The sequence below is a fragment of the Cebus imitator genome, unplaced genomic scaffold (assembly GCF_001604975.1).
Source record: "Cebus imitator isolate Cc_AM_T3 unplaced genomic scaffold, Cebus_imitator-1.0 Scaffold117, whole genome shotgun sequence".
NCBI classification, from domain to species: Eukaryota; Metazoa; Chordata; class Mammalia; order Primates; family Cebidae; genus Cebus; species Cebus imitator.
In genome coordinates, this window is record NW_016107432.1 from 10,224,429 (window position 1) to 10,245,997 (window position 21,569).

Consider the following 21,569-nt stretch of genomic DNA (forward strand, 5'->3'; position numbering starts at 1 on the left):
ACAATGTATGAGTGATTTGTTTCTGGAAATTTTTCATTTAATATTTTTGGACCATGTTGACCATAAGTAAACAAACAAAAAATAGGATCAAGTGTCTTCACTGGTGAATTCTACTGAATGTTTAATGAAGAACTGTCATAAATCTTTCACAAACTCTTCCAAAAAAGGAAAGGGTGGAAACACTTTTCAACTCATTTTATGAGGCAAATATTACCCTGTTACCAAAACCAGACAAAAACAACAGGAAATCAAAACTACAGATGAGGAACTATGGTAAGTGATGGTGAAAAGGTGGAGGAATGAGAACCCCTATACACTGATGAGAATGTAAGACATGGCAGCCACTTTAGAAAATGGTTTATCAGCACCTCAAACAGGTAGACATGGAGTTACCATATGACCAGCAATTCCACTCCTAGGTATATACCCAGAAGGACTGAAAGCATGTATTCACACAAAAAGTTGTACATGACTGTTTATAACAGTATCCTTCATAGTAGCCAAAGATAAATGCAGTGTGGTATATCCATACAATGGGATCTTATTTGACCATAAAAAGGAATGGAAAAGAAATGAGGTACTGATACATGTCACAACATGGTAGCATGGATGAATCTTGCTACCATGGTGTTTTGTGATGGCTTCTTTCACTTGTCATAATGTTTTCAAGGTTCATAATGGATGAATGTTGTTTTCAAGGTTTATAATGGTGTCATAAATGGCTGAACCTTGAAAACATTATGAGAAGTGAAAGAAGTCAGTCACAAAAAACAACACATTGCATTTCATTTATATGAAATGTTTAAAATAGGCCTGTGACTATTTTAATGTGACTTAGATATAGTCACATTAATTCTCACAGGGATTCAGAATGTTTGGACAGGCCTATGCCAAGGTTGTACCATAAATCTGTGCAGGGGTCTGTTAAAATTATAATTTTAAAGACGAGAGAGAATGAATCAATTATTACAATATGTAAGTGAGACAAGTTGAATACAAAATATGTGCTATGGTTCAAACTTTATGAATTCACGTATGTAAAAATAGGAGGGAAGAAAACTCACAGGTAATTTAAAAAATCACATTCATTGCATAGCATTGTTTATCCAACCACTGAAAATATTGTGTCAAGTAGTTGAAAGAGTAAATAGAAAGAGTAAAAATATAATATTTGTTCTGATCTTTCAAGGCATACTAGCTTATGTGGTATTGAGAAATGAGTACCTGGCAATAAAAAAGTAAGAAGGAAAATTCCAGAACCTCTGGCATTAACTAGATGGGATTGTTCAGCCACAGTTCCCTCAGTTACATGTGCCTTTGAATAAGTGTCACGTATCTCTGGCTGTTTAAACTTCTGCGCTGATTAAATGTCTGCTTTGTTAAAAAAAATTTTTTTTAACTTCTTTCCTACTTTCTTTGGTATCTTGTGCATGTCAGACACTTTTGATCTGTTTGTTACTTTGGTCCCTAAAAGCTTCTTTTAAAAGTTAAGCATATAGCCTATGGGCCTGTTTGTTGACTTCATTCTCAACTGGATCTTAATTCCTGGCTGAGTCCTTAAAACCACTTCAGACCATTAGCATGAGATACACTAAATGCTCATGAGAAAGTAAGACACAAAACTTTTTGCCTTGAGGCTTTGCTGTGATTACACTAAGGCATCAACATATTCTGCATGGTATGTCAGACACACCACCAACATCTGGAGCTTGGTGAGTTAGAAGGTTCTTACTTGGTGTGTTTTCTGGTATCTGTGTGTCTATATAGTTTTGCCACACAGATGGGATACTTTTCATTTTTACCTTTGACCTACAGATAAAGACATGGACCATGGAGAAAAATAATTATTACTCCGAAGGTAAACAAGATACCTGAATAGATTAGTTTTCTTTTGCTGTTGTAACAAATTTTCACAAATTTAGTAGCTTAAAACAACACATGTTTAATATTTTACAGTTCTGTAGACTTAACACAGGTCTTACTGGGTTGAAATCAGCATTGGCAGGGCTGTGTTTCCTTCTCAAGGCCCTAGAGGGAACCCATTTCCTAACCTTTTTTGGGTTCCTGAGGCTGCTCACATTCCTTGGTTCATGGTTTCCTTCTTCTGTGTTCGAAGCCAGGTTGAGTTCTCAGATTGCAGCACTCTGACCTCCTCTTCTGTCTCTCTCCTCTATTTGGTGTTGTTTTGTTTTGTTTTGTTGTTTTGTTTTGTGAGACAGAGTCTTGCACTGTCGCCCAGGCTGTAGTGCAGTGGCGCAATCTCGGCTCACTGCAGTCTCCACCTCCTGGGTTCAAGTAATTCTCTTTCCTCAGCCTCCCAAGTAGCTGGGACTACAGGCATGCGCCACCATGCCCAGCTAACTTTTTTGTATGTTTTGTAGAGACAGGTTTATCATATTGACCAGGATGGTCTCAATCTCCTGACCTCGTAATCCACCTGCCTCAGACTCCCAAAGTGCCGGGATTATAGGCTAGAGCCACCATAGCTGGCTCTCTCCTCTTTTTTTTTATTATTTTACTTTAAGTTCTGGGGTACATGTGCAGATCTTGCAGGATTGTTACGTAGGTATATACATGCCATGATGGTTTGCTGCCTCCATCCCCCCGTCACCTACATTAGGTATTTCTCCTAATGTTATCCCTCCCCCACCACCCTCCCCACCCCCTGCTATCCCTCCCTTAGCCCCCACCCCCCAACAGACCCCAGTGTGTGATGTTCCCCTCCCTGTGTCCATGTGTTCTCATTGTTCAACACCCACTTATGAGTGAGAACATGCAGTGTTTGGTTTTCTGTCTGTCAATTTGCTGAGAATGATGGTTTCCAGATTCATCCATGTCCCTGCAAAGGACATTAACTTATCCTTTTTTATGGCTGCATAGTATTCCATGGTGTATATGTGTCACATTTTTTTAAATCCAGTCTATCTTTGATGGGCATTTGGGTTGGCTCCAAGTCTTTGCTGTTGTTAACAGTGCCACAATGAACATACATGTGCCTGTGTCCTTATAATATATCAATTTATAATCCTTTGGGTATATATCCAGTAATGGAATTTGTGGGTCAAATAGTATTTCTATTTCTAGATCTTTGAGGAATTGCCACACTGTCTTCCACAATGGTTGAACTAATTTACACTCCCACCAAGAGTGTAAAAGCGTTCCTATTTCTCCACATCCTCTCCAGCATCTGTTGTCCCCAGATGTTTTAATGATCACCATTCTAACTGGCATGAGATGGTATCTCAATGTGGTTTTGATTTGCATTTCTCTAATGACCAGTGATGATGAGCATTTTATCATATGTTTGTGGACCACATAAATGTCTTCCTTTGAAAAGTGTCTGTTCATATCTTTTGCTCACTCTTTGATTGGGTTGTTTGTTTTTTTTCTTGTATGTTTGTTTTAGTTCTTTGTAGATTCTAGATATTAGCCCTCTGTCAGATGGGTAGCTTGCAAAATTTTTTTCCCATTCTGTTGGTTGCTGATTCACTCTAATGATTGTTTCTTTTGCTGTGCAGAAGCTCTGGAGTTTAATTAGATCCCATTTGTCTATTTTGGCTTCTCTCCTCTATTTTTAAAAATCACCGTTGTGGTTACAATGGGCCTACCAGGATAAGACAGAATGACCTCCCTATCTTAAATTCAGTTAATTAGAAACTGTAATTTCATCTGTTACCTTAATTCCTCTTTGCCATGTAACCTAATGTATTCATAGGTTCTGGGAATTAGGACATAGATATCTCTGGGAGCCATTATTCTACCTACCATACCTTCTAAGCTAGAAGTTATAGAATCTCTCTATTATTTATTTTAAGCTACAGTATCTCTCCAAGATCATGAAGCCTTACACTGAGAGAGAAATAGAATCAACATTTAGAGTACAGGGTCATTCAATGTCACGTAGTCCAGTCCTCTCTTTTATACGTGAGGAAGAGAAACAGAAGCTGATTAAGTAGCTGGCCAACATCACAGTGAGTGAATGTCACAGTGGTAAGAATGGAATTAGAACAGTTTATATGAAAGCATGAACAGGGCTTACTAGTATCAAGGATACTCTTTCATGTGTGTTACATGATTAGACCTATAATTTTTATTTCTCGACACGTTAATAATTTTACATGATATGTGTCTCATTCAAAATAACAACATATTGTGCCATTGTTTGGTGATCCACCTGCTCTGGGTCTCACCCATTCATTGATAAAAATATAAGTTAACCACAGGACTGTTTGCCAAAACCAAGGTTTGAATCATGAAAAAGAATTTTAAGGACCACTGTGATAGACCACCATGTCATCCTTTCTTTAGATCCTAGATATTATAATTGATTTAATGGCAAGTTATGGTTTTTGTACTTGGTCTTACCCCACTTCCTGATTGTGAGTGATTCACTGGATTCTCTCCCTCTTCTCCACCTTGTTTTCCTACTTCCAGAGGCTGTGTCATTGGACCAACCTTCCATTTTAATGTTCCAGCTCTGCACTTTGGTGATGTTTCCTTTGGTGAGTAATTTTCTATTTTAAATTAGAAATCGAATAGGATTCCTTTTCTCCACATGGGAGGAGGAAGGTTTACAAAGAACCCCCCTTCCACAGCACTGGAATACAAAGCCCAGCACAGGGACGTTCATAACATGTGCCCTATATCTCATTGCCCTGCATGAGAAACAGTTCACATAACCATCCCAAGTCAGTTACCCCAAGAAATCTCATACCGATTCATTGTTTGTATTCTATTCTATTGTTCAGTTCTGAAATGTTAATGGAAATGCTATATACCAGTGGTAAGCTCATTATTGAGCTCCATGAATATCTGAAACTCTTTTATCTAGAAGTCAGACCCTTGAAAAACCGCAAGGCCCCTAATATAGTACAGTTCAATAAAATATGGCAAAGGAGCAGATGCCAAGATGCCACTGATTTCCTCAAAGTGCTATTTTGCTTTGAAGTATCTACACTTTCCAGCAAATACCAATGACCATAAATACATCACAAACACAGGGGTTTTAAAGTGCAGGTACTGATTTTTATAAAGGGGCTACTTCTAACATGAATAACTTCATTTAATGTGCTCCAAGTTGAGTAGTAGATATCACTAGTGATTTCTAGTTACAGTTTTAACAGTGGTGGCAGCAGAAGCCAGATTGTGGTAAGATAAAAAAAAAATTGTAAAGATACTCAAAGTAATATATATTTGGCAGAGTGTAGTCACTCTCTTAACTACACCTATCAGACAGATTTTGTTTATAAGGAATTATCATCACTGGCTAAAGAGTTTTTATGGTAGCTCTGTAATTTAAAAATAAATACGTTTATTTTGATCATTTGATATGTTCCTTTTGCGTGATCCTTAGATGGAGCATGAGTTGTAGATCCTAGATGTGACTGTTCAGTCCCCATCCATTACCTACCCTCATTCTACACAGCTTGGCAACTGTGCGTCTCCCACGCTGGCATAAGACTAGAGGTTTATACACAAAGTGGATGAGCCGAAGGATTTATGGATTGATTGCTGGACCCCAGGTGTAGCTGAGAGGAGGAGTATTGTATTGATATCAAGGACTTAAGTACAAGTCAGCATCACAAATTGTGAGACTCCTCCATGTCTTATCTGTCTCCTCCACTTGAGCTCCCCAAACACCAACAGGCATAAAACTTACATACTGACAATTAACTAATGTTGAGAAATTCATCCAGAATGTAGCACTGAAAGCCAAAGAGTTAGACTATATGAAAGGGAAATAAAGGGACATGGAATACAGATTTGATTTAAAAGTTCTAACAGGTATCTAATAGAAAGTCTAGATGGAGAAAGAATGAAAATGGCCAAAGAGCAATATTTGAAGAAATGATGGCTGAGAATTTTTAAACTGAGGAAAAACATTTGTCCTTATAGTGTGCAGCTGGATGCTCCTTCAATTCTGTGGTTCCATCATAGGTAGCATGTAACTTCCATGTCTTGGTCAAGATATCTGCCCTAACCTTAGCCATCATACTCAATTCCAGCCAGCAGAAAGGAGGAAGAGACAGGAAAAGGGTACACCCCTTCCCTTTAAGGACACTTCCTAGAAGTTGCACACACCATATATGGTTATATCCCATTGGTGAGTACTTAATGGTGTGGCCACAACCAAGCTGCACTTAAGGCTAGGAAATACAACTTCATTCTGGGTGGCCACATTCACAACCAAAATTTAGGGATTTTGTTACTTCCTGAAGAAGGTAAAGGATAGTGGGAGAAAACCAGCAATTTTGTGGTGACTTAGCAAATCTGGGCAACATCAATTAAGAAACAGCCAGGCACAGTAGCTCACATCTACTATCTCGGCACTTTGGGAGGCCACGGCGGGAGGACTGCTTGAGCCCAGGAGTTCAAGACCAGCCCAGGCAACATAGCAAGACCCCATCTCTACAAAAAATAAAACAATCAGCTGGGTGTAGTGGTACATACCTGTAACCCCAGCTACTTAAGAGGCTGAAGCAAGAGGATCGCTTGAGCCCAGGAGGTGGAGGCTGCAGGGAGCTGTGATTGCATCATTGCACTCCAGCCTAGGCAAAAGAGCAAGACCCTGTCTCTAAAATACAACAACAACAACAACAACAAAACCCTCATAACTCTCATTAGGAACCAGGAAAGAAATAAAATTGCAGATATTTAAGGCAATAAAAACAGATAAGAGAATGCTTTATACAACTCCATAAAACAATAGGAGAAATGGATGAGTTGGGGAAAAATATGTTATTAAAATTGCCACAAGAAGTAGAAAACCTCAATAGAAAAGTAATCGCAGAATAAACTGGAAAAGAAGTCAAGTATCTACCCCTGAACAAAAGGTACTAGGTCAAACGTTTTACAAGTGAGTTCTACTAAATGGTGAAGAAATGGATGTATCTCACATCACAGAAATATGTAGAAAGCTATTAACTCATTTCAGGAGACAAATATATTCACAGTAAAACAACACAAGAAAAGAAAAATGTAGACCAATCTCACTTAGGAACATTGATTATAAAGCATTAGCAAATCATATGCATGGAGATGTATTTTTAAAATTACATCATAAGTAGGATTTATCCCAGAAATGCAAAAATGGTTTAATAACAGGAAATCCAATCATGTAATTTACCACAATTTATATCATCTCAGTTCATGCTGAGAAAAATATTCCACAGAATCCAACACTCATTCATAATTAAAAAAAAAAATTCTTAGAAAATTAGGAGTAGGAGGGAAATTCCTGTGATGAATGAAAAATAGAAAAAAAACCTATAGTGGGAAAATGTATTTAATAGGGACCTTTATTTATTCATTTAGTAACCTTGATTTAGTAATAATCATTTAGCTGTGTTCTAGACACTATTCTGGGGACTGGGATATTGCAATTAAATGTTGAAAGCATTCTTACTCATTTTCAGAGGCGAAAAAACAAAAACCTATTGTCAAGCTATCATACAACGTTGTCCTGGAGGTCCCAGCCAATGTGATAAGGAAATAAAAGATACGTAGTTGAAAAGAAAAAAGCCAAAACCATCATGGTTTATAGAATGTGTTATTCTCTACCTAGAAAAACTGTGGTAATTAACTGACAGAGCATTCAAGCATTACAAGAGTTTAGCAATATATTCAAATAAAATATTATTAAAAAGTATTTCTTTAACATATCAGTAATGGTTAACTGGAAAATATAATGGAAAAATATCATTTAAGAATATAAAACTATGTAATAACCTAACAATAAATGTGCAAACACTACAGGAAGAGGATAATTGGTTAATTCCCTGGGGAAAAATTCACAGAAGAGCCAATAAATTTTTGAAACAAAGATCAGTGACTGTGGACTTTATCAGATATGAAAATGTACTTTAAAGCATAGGGAGATAGACTAATAGAAATGAAGCCATGACTGTAGGGGAATTTACACATGCTCAGTATGAAATTTCAGATCAGTAGAGGAATGAAAGTCTTAAACAAGATTCCCAAGGTAAAAGCCATAAAGAAAAAAGTTGGTTTCTTTAACCTTTTACCTAACATTAAGAAAATTTCCAAACAAAAAGATTTCGTGAACACAGTAAAAAGAAAATGCTTGCAACATAAATAATAGGCAAAGCATTAAAATCAGAATACATGAAGCTTCAGAATACATGAAACTAACTCCTGCCAATCCATGAGGAAAAGTTAAATTATCCAATAGAAAAATTGGCAAAATAGATGAATAGACATGTATGAATTGGTCAGTGTATAAACAGAATAGAAGGTCTATGAAAGACATATTAAAAGATGCTTAATCTCAATCATATTAGATGTTTTTTGCAAAGAAAATATAAGTAGTTTTTATAATCCATTTAGTGTTTTTCATGTGTTCCCACCCTATCAAGCAAGCGTGGCAGGAGTTGGAGAGCACTGAGACACTGGTCTGTAGGTGCCCCGTGAAGCTAACCACTTACCCATGTGCCCATTTCTACTGAGGTATTGCTGGAACACTGATGGCTTGTCCTTTTGGCTCCATCAGAGCCGACACTGACTTGGCTTCCATTGACTCCATCCTCCCTAGAGCTAGGCCTGTGCTTCTCCCAGGAGGCTACTGAGCACATTGAAGTGTGCTGTAAGTGTGAAATACTACTGCTTACATGTTGAAATGATATTTCTGACATATTCGGTTAAATACACCATGTTGTTAAAATTAGTGTCACCTCTTTGTGTTTTGCATTGTATTTCCACTGGACAGTGTTGAGCCCAACTCTCCTCTCCCTTCATAGCTATTGAGGTATGGTTGTCCGGCCTCTTGCGATGGCAGCCCTGTTTCAGACCCATGGCAAGTTCACTGTTCTCAACCCAGCTACCTTCCAGAACCGTGAGTGGGAGGAAGGGCGTGCTGTGTATCCATGTGTAATGCCTGGGTCCTTCTCTAGCCACATGGAAACAGAGATATCCCAGTACTTTCTGCCTAACCATACCATTTTTATCCATAGTTAGCTGCCCCAGGCAGGTATGAGGATGTTCTGTGAAGTGGTCTGCTCTGAGATTCCCAACAAGACAGCCAGGCAGAAGTCCCTCTGCTTCCAGCATCCCCTCAACCTCTTTAGCCACCCTGTCCCTGAGATTCTGGCATGTAAGGGAGATGCCATGATGTACACATCTGGCCACTCAGTTACTCTTCTCCTTCCCACACTCCACTGAGACAGAACAGTAACCTTTCCACTTCCTCTTCCTGTTTGCCAGAACTCTCCTATCATCGCCTCTTTTCCTATATGCTTATGCCAAATAAGAGAATAACCCATGTGTCCATTTAAAGGCCCTTATTCATTTTCAAAACAATGACACTGATAACATTATTCTCCATCAGATCTAGAGTGGGGTTTTTGATGTTGGGGAGCTCTGAGTCACACTCTAGGTCACACAAAACCAGGTATGCATGCTCCAAGGTTGGATAGGTTTTTCCCTTACCTGTCTTCCAATTGAACCTCCTTTATTAGGTTATCTTTCCGCCAGGAAAGGTTGTCATTGGGTAATTTATCCATAGTTTCCTTGAGCTATAGAAATAAAAATCAACAGCTGTTCCTTATACAGTAGCTGATTCGGCCAAAAGTTTTGGTAATTAGCCGAAAATTAGCAACAATTTACTTTTCTTTTGTGGTATCTTATTGAACCATCTGATGATATAGCAGCTATGCAAGAGGCCAGAAAACACTGCAGAACCGTGACCCCCAAGATTTCCCAAACCTGAGACATGAAAACATCTCAAAAACCAACTTAATCCACCTTCAAAACCTAAGTTATCTTTTCTTTTAGTTTAGCTACAAATTCTTTAATCTTCTCTGTATTGTGACAGGAAGTGTCAGCAATAACATAACTTTCGGGCCTGCCAAGAGGAAATCTAAGGCAATCTGTTTCCAAAACCACATGGGTCAGTGGATGTAGGCTGCTCTGCTTTGCTTCTGGAGTCTGCACTGCATCAGCCAAAGTGAGGGACGATTTTGTCATAATTTCTAATTATACGACCCCACAATTGAAGCCTCATGACTCCAACAAAGTACCATTATTTCCCCAGTTGGATTGGTTTCTCATCAGACTCTTTACAAAGAAGCATGGTAGCCCTGGAGGATGTGGAGAGGCATTTGAAACTTCCTAATTATTACCCCACATGTGCAAGTAGTAAGGCATTAATGAAACAGAAGAGCATAAGCTTGCTCAGGAATAAAAGACTAATAGGGATGCATATTTGTCCTGAGGCAAAAGTGTAGCTGATTGTTCCAGGAGTGAGCCAAGAATTGGAAGAATATTTTAGTTATTTCAGAATGGCAGACATATTGTGTGGGGTTGGGAAAAGGTTTGCAGAGGCTAATATAGTGCTGGGGAATACATTAAGCTAACTGAAGTTGACAGTATTATCCTTGTATTGGCACTAAATTCCATTCCTAAAGAGGAGTCTATTATAGATTAGCGTTGGAGATGTGGCATTTATTTGCTTGGCGGTGAAGATACAGATTTTGCATCAGGGTCTGTTGGGATTGTTGATGTTGGGATAGTGGGTGGTGGGTAATAGTACTATATGTTGGTTTCTAAAATTTCCATGGTTACAAAAATTTTTGATGGTAGGATTGGATGTTGGACCACATACCCGATAATTAGTTCTGTTGACTATAGCTGCAGTAGCATGAGAGAGTCAGATAATAGAATTGGGTGGTGATTGTACTTGAAGGACCATTGAGGCACAGATGAATCCTTGGATTGGTCAAAGAATAAATGGACCAAGCAACAACTGGCATGCTAGCTGATACACTAAAGGGTCAGTTAAATATCTGCAAACTCACTATTTTTCAGGAGGTACAAGGATGTGTTGAATGAGAATAAGGAGTTTGAAAACCTCCGAGCATTTATTGAACTCGGCCATTGGATAATTTGGACAGAGAAATTATTATAAAATATGATAACCTGTCTGGGATTTGGGGACAGAGTTGTTCAGATAAACATAAGCATTGAAGGACTCATTACTGGTGTCTCTTCCATGGCACTGATATGAACTGGCAGCATGTAGCTCAAGGGGAAATATCTAAATTGACCTTAGGAGGATATAAAGTAGGGAGTCGGGGGCAAAACCAGATTTAGTGATCATAGAATTATCTTAGAAAGTCAGAGAGACATCACAGAGTGTATCAAAATTGTATAACCTTAAGATAGGACAAAAGGAGCAATATGGTGAAATGATAAAAACAAAATCACACAAGGGAGAGTGTGAGAAGCAGTATCATCAGGCATCTGACAAAATCTCATCCTATCAGTCTTGAGCAGAATCTATCTACTGTGGGTAACATCTGCTTGTTCTGAGGGACTTGAAATAGTCATCTATTTTTAAAGGTCACCTGCTTCTGAAGATTTTTATTTTTTAGAAAACCTCTATTTAAGATCTCCAGTGAGAGTATTTTTCAACACATCTTCAGCCAGTAATTTAGCTTCTATGGGCATCTTTTTCCTCAGAGGTCCACCTCACAATTTAACTGCAAGGTCAGTTGTTAGAGGCTCTGAAAAAGACCTTCACTGGTGTATTTTTCAGTGTACTCATTCTTCAGGTAGAAAGAGGGGAGGGCTTCTGAGGGTGGGATTTTAGGAAAGTCTTCTTGAACTTACAGATAAGCTGGTTCTTACAATAATTTTTTAATGTCTGCGTGAAGCAAGATTGACTCAGATTGATGAAATACTTGTGATCACATGAATCTTCTAGTTATTATTTCATAAAGTGAATAGTCTATGAGTTACTGAGGGAGCTAACCAGATCTGCTGACCATCAGAGATAAAGGTAAAATTCTTCATCAAGGAACTCTGAGAGCCTCAGAGAACTGGGCCAACTTAAGATCAATAATACTCCTTTTATGCTCTACATTTCCCAAAATTATGGATTGTGAAATTTTTTAGCCAAGGGCTAACATATTATATAATTCTTTTTAACTCTCATAGTGTAAGGTGACATTCCCCACGTGGGAAAATTAGAGTCTACAATTCCTTAGACGGAGTCATAGCAGGGATCTTTCTGTGCAGAAAGGCTCAAACCCATCCAAAGAATGTAAAATTACAAGCACATATTCTGAACTTTGTGATTTGGGCCCAGTCCACGTATATTCCAGAGACTGACATCCCACTTGTCCAATGTTTCTGGATATGGTAGCAGGATGTGAGGCAGGAACCAGCCACGTCACCAGCTACAGAGACATTTTCCCATCGCTTCTTATTCAGAGATTATTTCCTCTCTTCTATGATGGTGATGTTTTACCTATGATAAAATATTTTTGTCAAAGACCATCTTAGATTCAGGGGCATATTTGGTATTCCAGAGAACACTGGAAAGAACAGAGCTTCCCAATTTTAGGCAACATTTGTTTTCTAAATCGGAAGCTAAATTTTATATTTCCAAACTGAATTGGGTGTATGTGCTTATTGATTTCCCATATTCTGAATTATATCTATGGACAATGACAAAAATGCCACCTGATTTGCATAACGATCTGCCAACACAGTTCCCTTTGCTTTGTGGAGATTTTTACTTTATTAGAAAAATTAAAAATCCATTGTCTAAAATATTCCATGAATCTCCAAAGTTTCTCAATTATAATTTAGTGTTTTGTCTTGCAGGTTGCCGAATCAATTTAAGATTCTCATTAGACAGGGTCCATTCTTTAGTAGAGCAGTCATGTTCCAAATAATGTACTGCATTTTTAAAGAATTGTAATTTTTTCCTTTGCAGCCTGGTGATCTTCAGCTGCTAGTTTCTGCTAGTCTTCTTAGGGGCTTTTTAGGTCAGGTGAAAATAAGCATCTTGGAGGAGAATTGAACCTTTTGTGAATGTTGTATTTTAAATCATTTACTAGTATTGGAAGAAATATCAGGTGCCTCTGTGAATCCTTGAGACATTCCATGCAATTATGTGGTTAATTATTTGAAGAGAAGGCAAATAAATATTGATTTTTTTTTTTTTTGTCTACCAGACACTAAAAGAAGGGAGCATAGAGGTCTACATCTGTAAAGCACTTGCATTCAGGTGGAACTGTAGATAGAACAGTATTAGGATTGGTTGCAACTAGAAACCTAGGAATAATTTTCTTATTCATGATCTTCAGTCTTTAACAAATCTGCATCCCCTTCCTTTAGGCTTCATGACAAGCAATATGGGATATTACAGGTACTAATACAAGGAATTATTGTAACTAGGAGGTCATAATTGACTTTATTCTGTGAAAAACTTCTGGCTTTAAGGAAGTAGTCTGGGCAATGGCATGGAAGACCTAACTGAATCTTTATAGAACCTACTTTCCATAATACACTCCACATTCACAGAACGTCTAACTCACAAGCGGTCAGATCAAATAAGGGTAAGCCTTCTATAGTTTCAAGAGTCATTATTTGGTAAGTTCAGGAAAGTCACATGTAGCATGATTGTGAAACTGACTTTCTAGCAGTTCCTCTGGAATTTCCAAGAGTAACCCTTCAAGTACACTCAGTCTCACAGTTCTTTTTCCATGAAAGATATCTTCCAAGTAGGTTGGCAGGTACGTAATCACAAAGGTACATGAATGTGCTTCCTCCAATGGCCTAATATGTAGACAAAAGCTGAGACATGGGGCAGAAGTAGATCAACTCAAAGTATCCCCAACAGTAACAGTCATTACTCCAAGAGACCAGGTGCATTTTATTACAGCAGGGTTCAAGGCAGAATAGCATTTCTATCCAGTAAAAATATGCATTTTTATTCTCCTGTGTCTGTAGATTATTATTCTTGTTCTGAAAGTGGTATCAGATACAATAGCCGCCTAAGAAATAAAAAATCAGAGCTTAGTGGCTGGGCACTGTGGCACACACCTATAATCCCAGCATTTTGGGAGTCTGAGGCTGGTGGGTCAAGAGTTCAAGACCAGCCTGGCCAACGTGGTGAAACCCCGTCTCTACTAAAAATACAAAAATTAGTTGGGCATGGTGATGCGTGGTGGCGAACACCTATAATCTCAGCTACTCAGGAGGCTGAGGCAGGAGAATCGCTTGAACCTGGAAGGTGGAGGTTACAATGAGCTGAGATCATGCCACTGCATTCCATCCTGGACAACAGAGCAAGACTCTGTCTCAAAAAAAAAAAAAAAGAAAAAGAAAGAAAATCAGAGCTTAGTGTATTGCTTGCCAAGCAAAGCAGATCCACATCTCTTAAGGGAGGAGCTTCATGGAACAAAGCTGGATATGATGACAAAGCAGCTTTGTCTTAGTGAGGTAAAAGTCAGGTGTTAGTCTCTGGCCAGCTCTGAAGCAGTTTGTAAAGTCTCTCTTGGGAGAGGCTATTTTTTGACACTGTATCATCAGCCCTAAAAGCGTGATCCCCAGGCAGGTCCAAGACACACTGTACCATGTCTTGGCAAGCTCTGAGTCACCCAGTGGGCAAAACCACGTAGGCTTTTTCTTTCACACACAGGCAAATAAAAAGCAATCATGATTCCATGTAAAAAAAAAATATATTTTTGTGCAAGAAATAAATGCAAAATATATTTCTGCAAGACTACTCAGCAGACTCCTAACAGAGGCTGCCTCTCTAGAAGGGCCTGGGTGGCAATCAAGGGGTTTGTTTTGTATCTGCTGTTTAACCTCCCACATAGTAAATGCATAATAAATATTCATTAAGTGAATGCATAAATGAATGAAAAAATGCACTAATGAATGAAAATGTATTTATTGATGGAGTAAAACACTAACAACAGTACTTAGGGCAAGTCGGAGTTAAGTAGTAATGAACTGCACAAACAGGTCATGTAAGAAGCTTAGCAGTTGCTAGGGGAGATTGAGGGTCAAGGGAGGTATGGGGGGCTTTTATTTCTTACCTTATATTTTGTTTTCCAGGGTTTCCTCATACCTTGACATGTTCCCTCAATAATACTTCTTTGGTCCCCATGACTTTCAAACTGCGTGTCCCTGGGGATGGCCTTGGCCGTAAAAGCATTTCATGTTGTGAGCAGCATGCAGACTACAAAAGACCATCTTGGACCAAGGAAGAAACATCCTCAGTGAAACCAAAAGAATTCACCATCACGCCCGACTGTGGCACTATTCGCCCCCAGGGATTTGCTGCTATCAGGGTAAAGTGCATGGCCTTCCTCCACACACAGCCAAGCAGCTGAACCTTGAAAACAGCCACTGATCTGTCATCTAGAATTTGCTCTAGCATGTCCAGTGCCAGCAGGAGGGGGTGGCTGTCAACTTACAGGAAAAAGTGGGCCTATAAGGAAGTAAATCAGACACAAATACATTGGGCAAAGAAATGGGCACTGCTCCAGTAGCTTTACCTTAATCTAGAAGCATTGCCTTTACCAGAAGAGTGAGTTCTCGGTATTTCTAGTGAAACCACTGATACCCAGACAGTACACCCATCGGTACTAATAGAAACAGATTTCAGAACTTATTGATACTTAGGTTTATCTTTCCTTCAGATTCAGATCCTTTAGATGCCAATAAATAGCCACACTTACACCAAAGATGATATCCAGTTTATTCAGCTTTGTAATCTGAATCTGGGCTTCATGGTGGGTGTGATAGCACTAACAGTTCCTTATCTTGAGTTCTGCTGGAAAAGCCATGAGAAGTCAGCTTCCTCATTCTTCCATGTTTTGTCTGCAATCAGGACACTTCAGTGCCTTGGTTATGGCCTCGCAGTGCCACCAGTGGAGTTATTTCACCCTTCACCGTCTTCCCTCTTAGCTGTCTTCCTTCATTTTTGCTCCTCCAAACAGTTTGGTCTAGCAATATTTAAGGCTACTAAATTGACCTGTTTTTTGTTGTTGTTGTTTTGTTTTGTTTACTTTCTGGGAAATTAAAAAAAGTTGAGACTTCGTAGCTAAAGCTAGCAGTTTTCTCTTTGGTCATTAGCACTGAATATTTAAACCGGCTGTCATTTTATCCCCCAAATTTGTTGTAAATGCCTCATGATACCTCAGCTTGAATCCACTCATCCTGAAGCTTTTCTAGGAGCTTTTGGCTCCTCCATGGGCCCAGTGAGGCTCAATAACACAGATCGTAACGTCTCAGGACTGCTAACTGTGGCTTTCCTAGTGGGAAGCGCTGCTGCACTAGCGTTCTTTCCTTCTCACTTCGTAATACTCAGAGTATGTGTTACTTACCTTTTCTGTTGTTGTTGCTTCCCAGATATCTCAGGAAGATTAAAAGAAACAGTGTCTCACTAGCAGCCTTCTGCCAAAACCACTCGTTCTTCCTTCTAGCCACAGCCCAGATACATAAACAGGGGACTACAGTCACACTGGGATTCTCCGTTTCCTTCCAAATCAATGACTTAATCTTCACTTTATTTTTCCTTTATATTTGGAAAAGCTTTCTCCAAGCCATAGTTTTTTCCTCCTGATCTGTACCTCACCAGGTCTGTGTGGACTCGAATTTGCATCCAGTGATCCCTCTGTAACAGAAAACATGTTAATTAGTACCAGATACATATTTTATGGATAGAAAAGCCTTCACCCATGCCAGAAGCCCTGTTCTAGACTTGCAAGTATCTCTTCCAGCACAAATAATTTTGAAGCAATTAAAAATTGCAACAAGGCTTTGCAAAGTCTAATTCTACAGCTTCAAAGCAAATAAAAACACAGGGTAAAATGTTCTGAGCACCCCCTCAGCAGCCTCCCTTGACCCTCAGTCTTCCCTAGCAGCTGCTAAACTTCTTGAATGAATCGTCCATGCTATTCATTACTACTTAACTCCAACTTGCTAGAATTGGAACCTAAGTAGCAATGAGTTCTGAAATCTGTTTATATTCTGACCACGTTCTGTTGTCCTCAAATAGACCTTTCTTTGGCAGTTTCTATTTTCTGCTCTAATAAAGACTGGGGTGGTAGGGGCACGGTTTTGGTAAAGCAGACTGATTTCTTACGTCATTTTTTGGAACTGACATGGTTATTTCCACTTATTTTACTATAAGAGAACTTGTGCTATAGTGTTTCATTAGTGTGTTATATTTTCATAATTCATATAGCCCAGTGGCAGGGAACAATTTAAATTGCAGTAATTAAAGTTGGTTTAATATTGCTCATCGTTCATGCTCATTTTTCCTTTTATGCAGGTTTGTGGCTTCTTTGACAAAACGTCCTCAGAAATGAGCAAAGCCATTATACTAAAAGCCATTTGGTTTCTACCCTGGCCTTTGAAAACACTCAGCATGCCCTGACCCTACAGTGTAACTTGTTCAACTAACAATGTGAAACGCCATATATCCGTAAAGCACTTAGAAACCACACTGATCAGTAGTCCTCCCCAGGCTCTTCTCCCCTGTGTAGAGAGAGAATCTGCTTTTTAGAAAAGCAACTTGTCAACTTTTTCTTTCCAGGTGACCTTATGCTCCAACACTGTGCAGAAATATGAGTTGGCACTGGTGGTGGACGTGGAGGGCATTGGAGAAGAGGTGCTGGCACTCTTAATTACAGCAAGGTATCTCTCCCCAGCTTGCTCTTATCCGGAGCCTCCCCTGAGCCTCCAGTAACGGGCTGCCTCCCAGAAGGCAGCTTCGCCTGCCAACCCGAGCACACTGGTTTTGTCCTGCCTTCCTGGGAAGGGAATTTGAATCTGATATTCAAATGACAAAGCAGCAAATGTTTCTAATGCACCTTTGGTAGAGATAAGAAGAGGTATGTGTGTTTTGTAGAGTTTAGGCAAAGAATGCTAAGAATAGTGAAGAAACGGGTCAGACCCTCTCTAATGAGTCTGACTTTCAAAGTATGCAACCAGAAAGGTTTTAGCAGGAAGTGCTGAAGAGCTGCTGGTTTTGATTTTCGTCTTTGAATATAGTGCTCTGGAGTTAGGCAGCAGGAAGACGCTGCTGTCAGTCCTGTAGTGGAAGGTCGGTAGAGCCAAGAGGTCCCTGCCCCAGGACACTGCTGCTGTGACTTGAATTGCAGGCTAGGAGTGGGCCCCCAGATGAGATTCATTTTTAACAATGCACACGCCTCAGAACCATCTCCAAATCCTCTCTTTTTCTTAGAGAGGCAGCCAGGTTGAAATCATGACCCAGCCATTTGTTGACTGTGTCTTTTCAACCAACCTACAGCCATTGCAACAATGCTGATGAGGGTGGTGGTGTCATCGACTGACAGTGATGTGATCCTAAGTAAAATCATGAGGCCATACTCTTCCCAAAGCAAACAGTGTCCAGATCTGGGACTTTAAGGTGCATGTATGAAAATGCTATATATAGGAAATAGGGAACATGACTTAGTGAATCTGATAATCATGCTAATATGTCAATCTCTAGAATTCAGATCTCTTGTGAATCTTAGGAAGATACCCACTTTAAAGAAGAGGCAGATGTGCTGGCTGGCGGAGAGAAAACTGACACCATTTCACATGCCTTGGGCTTGGGTGAAGATAAATAACAGTGCAGAAATAACTTAGGGTTCCCACTGCGTTGCCTTGACCCACTTAGTATTCCTGCAAGACCTAATTTTTTTCTTTGTTTACAAACAGTGAAAGTCCTAATGTGTTCCCCTCTGTGCCCAGGTTTGCCTTTTAGTCTGGTCTTGCATTTCTTTCCTATGCAGACTTATTCAGATACTTTCCAGCCCCTTTCCCTACAGTTATCAATAGGAATTCTAAATTTAAAACAATAAAAAGGTCTAAAGAGGCTATGAGTTTTCTGCTTATATTCTGTGACCCAAGTCAAGTAGCGTAAGCCCTCTCAGTCACAGTATTTCAGGCGGTACAGGATCAGCTTTAAGAAAGTCACTGGGTCAACAGACAACTTCCATTCTAGCTAAAGATGAACGCTCATCTCGTGTAAACTTTGGGGTTAAAATAAAGGCTCTTTCATGTTCTGATTTTTGGCATAATCTGTAGGAACTACTCACTGACTCTTAACAGAAGAATTGCGTTTAGAACTGCAGCCTCAGTAACTCTCTCCAGAGAGCCGGCAGTGACGTCCTGCCATGCGTCTGCCACAGGCTCACTCCCTCTTACTGAGCACTTACCTGGTGCTGGGCTATGCCCTTCCAACACCCTAAGAAGAGTTTATAACACCGACATCAATCCCTAGAACTATCCTCATTTGACCTATAAGAGAAATGGGACTCTGAGACAGAAAGCAGCTTGTCCAAGGTCACACAGGTTGTACTTAGTAAGGTCAGTCTGCAAAGCTGGCTCTGCAAATTCGAAAGCCAGTACTCTTCGCCATGGCACTATACTGAAACAATGGCATAGGGCAAGTAGACCTTGAGATTCACAGACAGCAAATAAAATCCAGGTTGCCCAATAGTATACTAACAGCAAACACAGGGCTTCAACTCCTCTCTTTCCTGCATATAGCCCTCCCTCCCTTTCCTTACACCTCACCCCCTCCATATCAGCACACTGAGAACCCCATCACAGTCACAGTGCCAGTTCTGGGCAGAGCAGCCACCTGAGCCTCTGTATCCAAGACAGCTGTTCTGCATAAGAATTGGCATTTTTACTGTTATTTAGGTGGTATGAACTGTCCGTAGTCCTTGGGGGCCTTTCTGACTGGTCCAAAGTGTCACAGCTAGTTAGGACCCCATGCTGGTGGCATTGGCCCTGTTTAGCATGGAAACAGATTCACTGCCCTAAGGATCCTGTACCGTGTGGACCCCTTGCCCAAGGAAGGCCAAATATCTAAAACAATAGAAATAGGAGTCATTACCCACCAGACAGCTGTTGAAGGAATTCTGCTTCTAGTCCTTTTTTGATTAGAAAGTGGTAACTGGGGGCCAAGAGACAGGGAAGACAGGAGGAGAGAAGCTTTGAAAGTGACTAATGTGGTTATTTGAGAAAAACTACTATGTGACACTGACTAATGTATCTCACTTGGGACACTGCATTCTCTGTATGTAAACAAGCTCTCTGTTTTGAATTGTGTGATGGGCTCCTCCGAGCAGGTGTGTTGTACCTGCCCTCTACCTGGTCAGCACAGAGGTGGACTTTGGGCACTGCTTCCTGAAGTACCCATACAAGAAAACACTCCAGCTTGCCAATCAAGATGACCTCCCAGGATTCTATGTGGTGCAGCCTCAGGTGAGTTCCTTTCTCTTTCTTCAGTGTTAATTCTTCCATTGGATTCCCTTGATAAGAAAGAGAAATCCCTCCAAAGTGCCACATTCCCGAACACATGACCTTAAGTAATGCTGATTTTTAACCCTTAGATAGTCTAAGGATGGGGTAATAAAGTCATAGTTGGATTGCTATCTGCATGCCTGAGCAGCAGCAGGTGTAAACTGTTGTTAATTTCCCAGGGAAATTACCCTGGATAAAGAAGGGAACGTGTCAATTAAGCCAACATGCAGAATTGCACCTGCAAATAATTGCCTGTGAACTAACCATGCATGGGAAATGAGCTAGGAGTTTTCATTATGTCCATGGCTGTGATTTGAATGGCATCAGTAAGTAATGCAATATTTATAAGTAGATTTGTTGGACCAGAAAGCTAGAGACAATACAGGAATAAGAAAGGAGGAATTGTCTCTTCATGTTTTATGAAATGTGTCTGTCCATATGTCACTACACCCAGCTAGGTGGGAGACTAAGCAGCTTAACACAGATGGCTAAACAATTTTTTAAAAATCTGTACAGATTAGAATAATGGAAGGTTACTACTGAGATGCAATTTGCCAAGAATGCATTTGGGTATAAAACTCAGTTATATAAGTACAATATTCTAATTAAAATATATGCAAAAATATCATATGGGGGGTTATTTGACTACAAGATCAATAGGAGATAAAACAGCAATATGGAGGCCACAGAAACAAGGCAGGTTTGGGCTGCAGCAGAGAACTACCGCATTCAGGTTAAGGAAGGTGATAGCTGCTAGTCAGGACACAGCCAGAAGTTTGCCTTCAGATCATGTCATTGTACTTTTCTAATGGAAACTTGAAAAAAGTAAAGCATCATGTTCGAAGTAACTAAAATGACAATCCATGGCACCTGCAAATCCAAGTCATGCATGTGTTTAATCTGGAACAGAATAGACTTAGCTAGGAGAACATAGCTACCTTTCACAAGTCATACCACTTGTAAACCTGCACAACTATGCGCAGTGGCCCTACCCTTCCACGCCATTTGTAAATGAGCTGTGATGTAAGAGAGAAGCAGAATGATTCTATGGGTTTCTCTGAGACAGAACCAGCCAAGGGTGGAAGACAAGGTCTAACACCCAGATGCTCCGCAGCAGCCAGCCCAACTCTGCACAGTGCGTGGTCATTTCAAGAACTCAGAGTGGAGCTTGCATCTGGTGTCAGGGGAAGTTGTTTGGCACAGCAGGGCTGGGCACAGGATGAGGCACTCGCCTCAGACAGAAAATTTAAGGGGAAGCCACTTAATATTTTCATGCCATATTGTAAGAAATCAAAAATAATTTCAAAAAATCCATAATGAACAAGATATCAAAACTTAGGTAAAGATAGATCAGCCTGACCTCAATCTATAAGAAGGCTCAGCAGAGCCCTGTGGCATGGGGAGGAGGAGGTAGACTGGGCCGTGTTAGACCAGACCAGATGCAGGAAGACTGTGGGGTGCTCCAGGCAGATGACACCTGCATG

The 21,569-nt window shown here is 39.9% G+C and overlaps 1 protein-coding gene across 3 annotated transcripts in view; it reads left to right on the forward strand.

Annotated features, from left to right (window-relative positions):
* LOC108311670 (hydrocephalus-inducing protein homolog) overlaps positions 1-21,569 on the forward strand; it is a 225,281-nt gene that overhangs the window by 159,576 nt on the left and 44,136 nt on the right. For all 3 annotated transcript variants that reach the window (XM_017539206.2, XM_037742244.1, XM_037742245.1), the window contains 4 exons: positions 4,435-4,502; positions 14,869-15,104; positions 17,357-17,457; positions 19,911-20,046. In XM_017539206.2, coding sequence (XP_017394695.1) covers positions 4,435-4,502; positions 14,869-15,104; positions 17,357-17,457; positions 19,911-20,046 — 541 coding nt within the window. The remainder of the gene's footprint in view (positions 1-4,434; positions 4,503-14,868; positions 15,105-17,356; positions 17,458-19,910; positions 20,047-21,569) is intronic.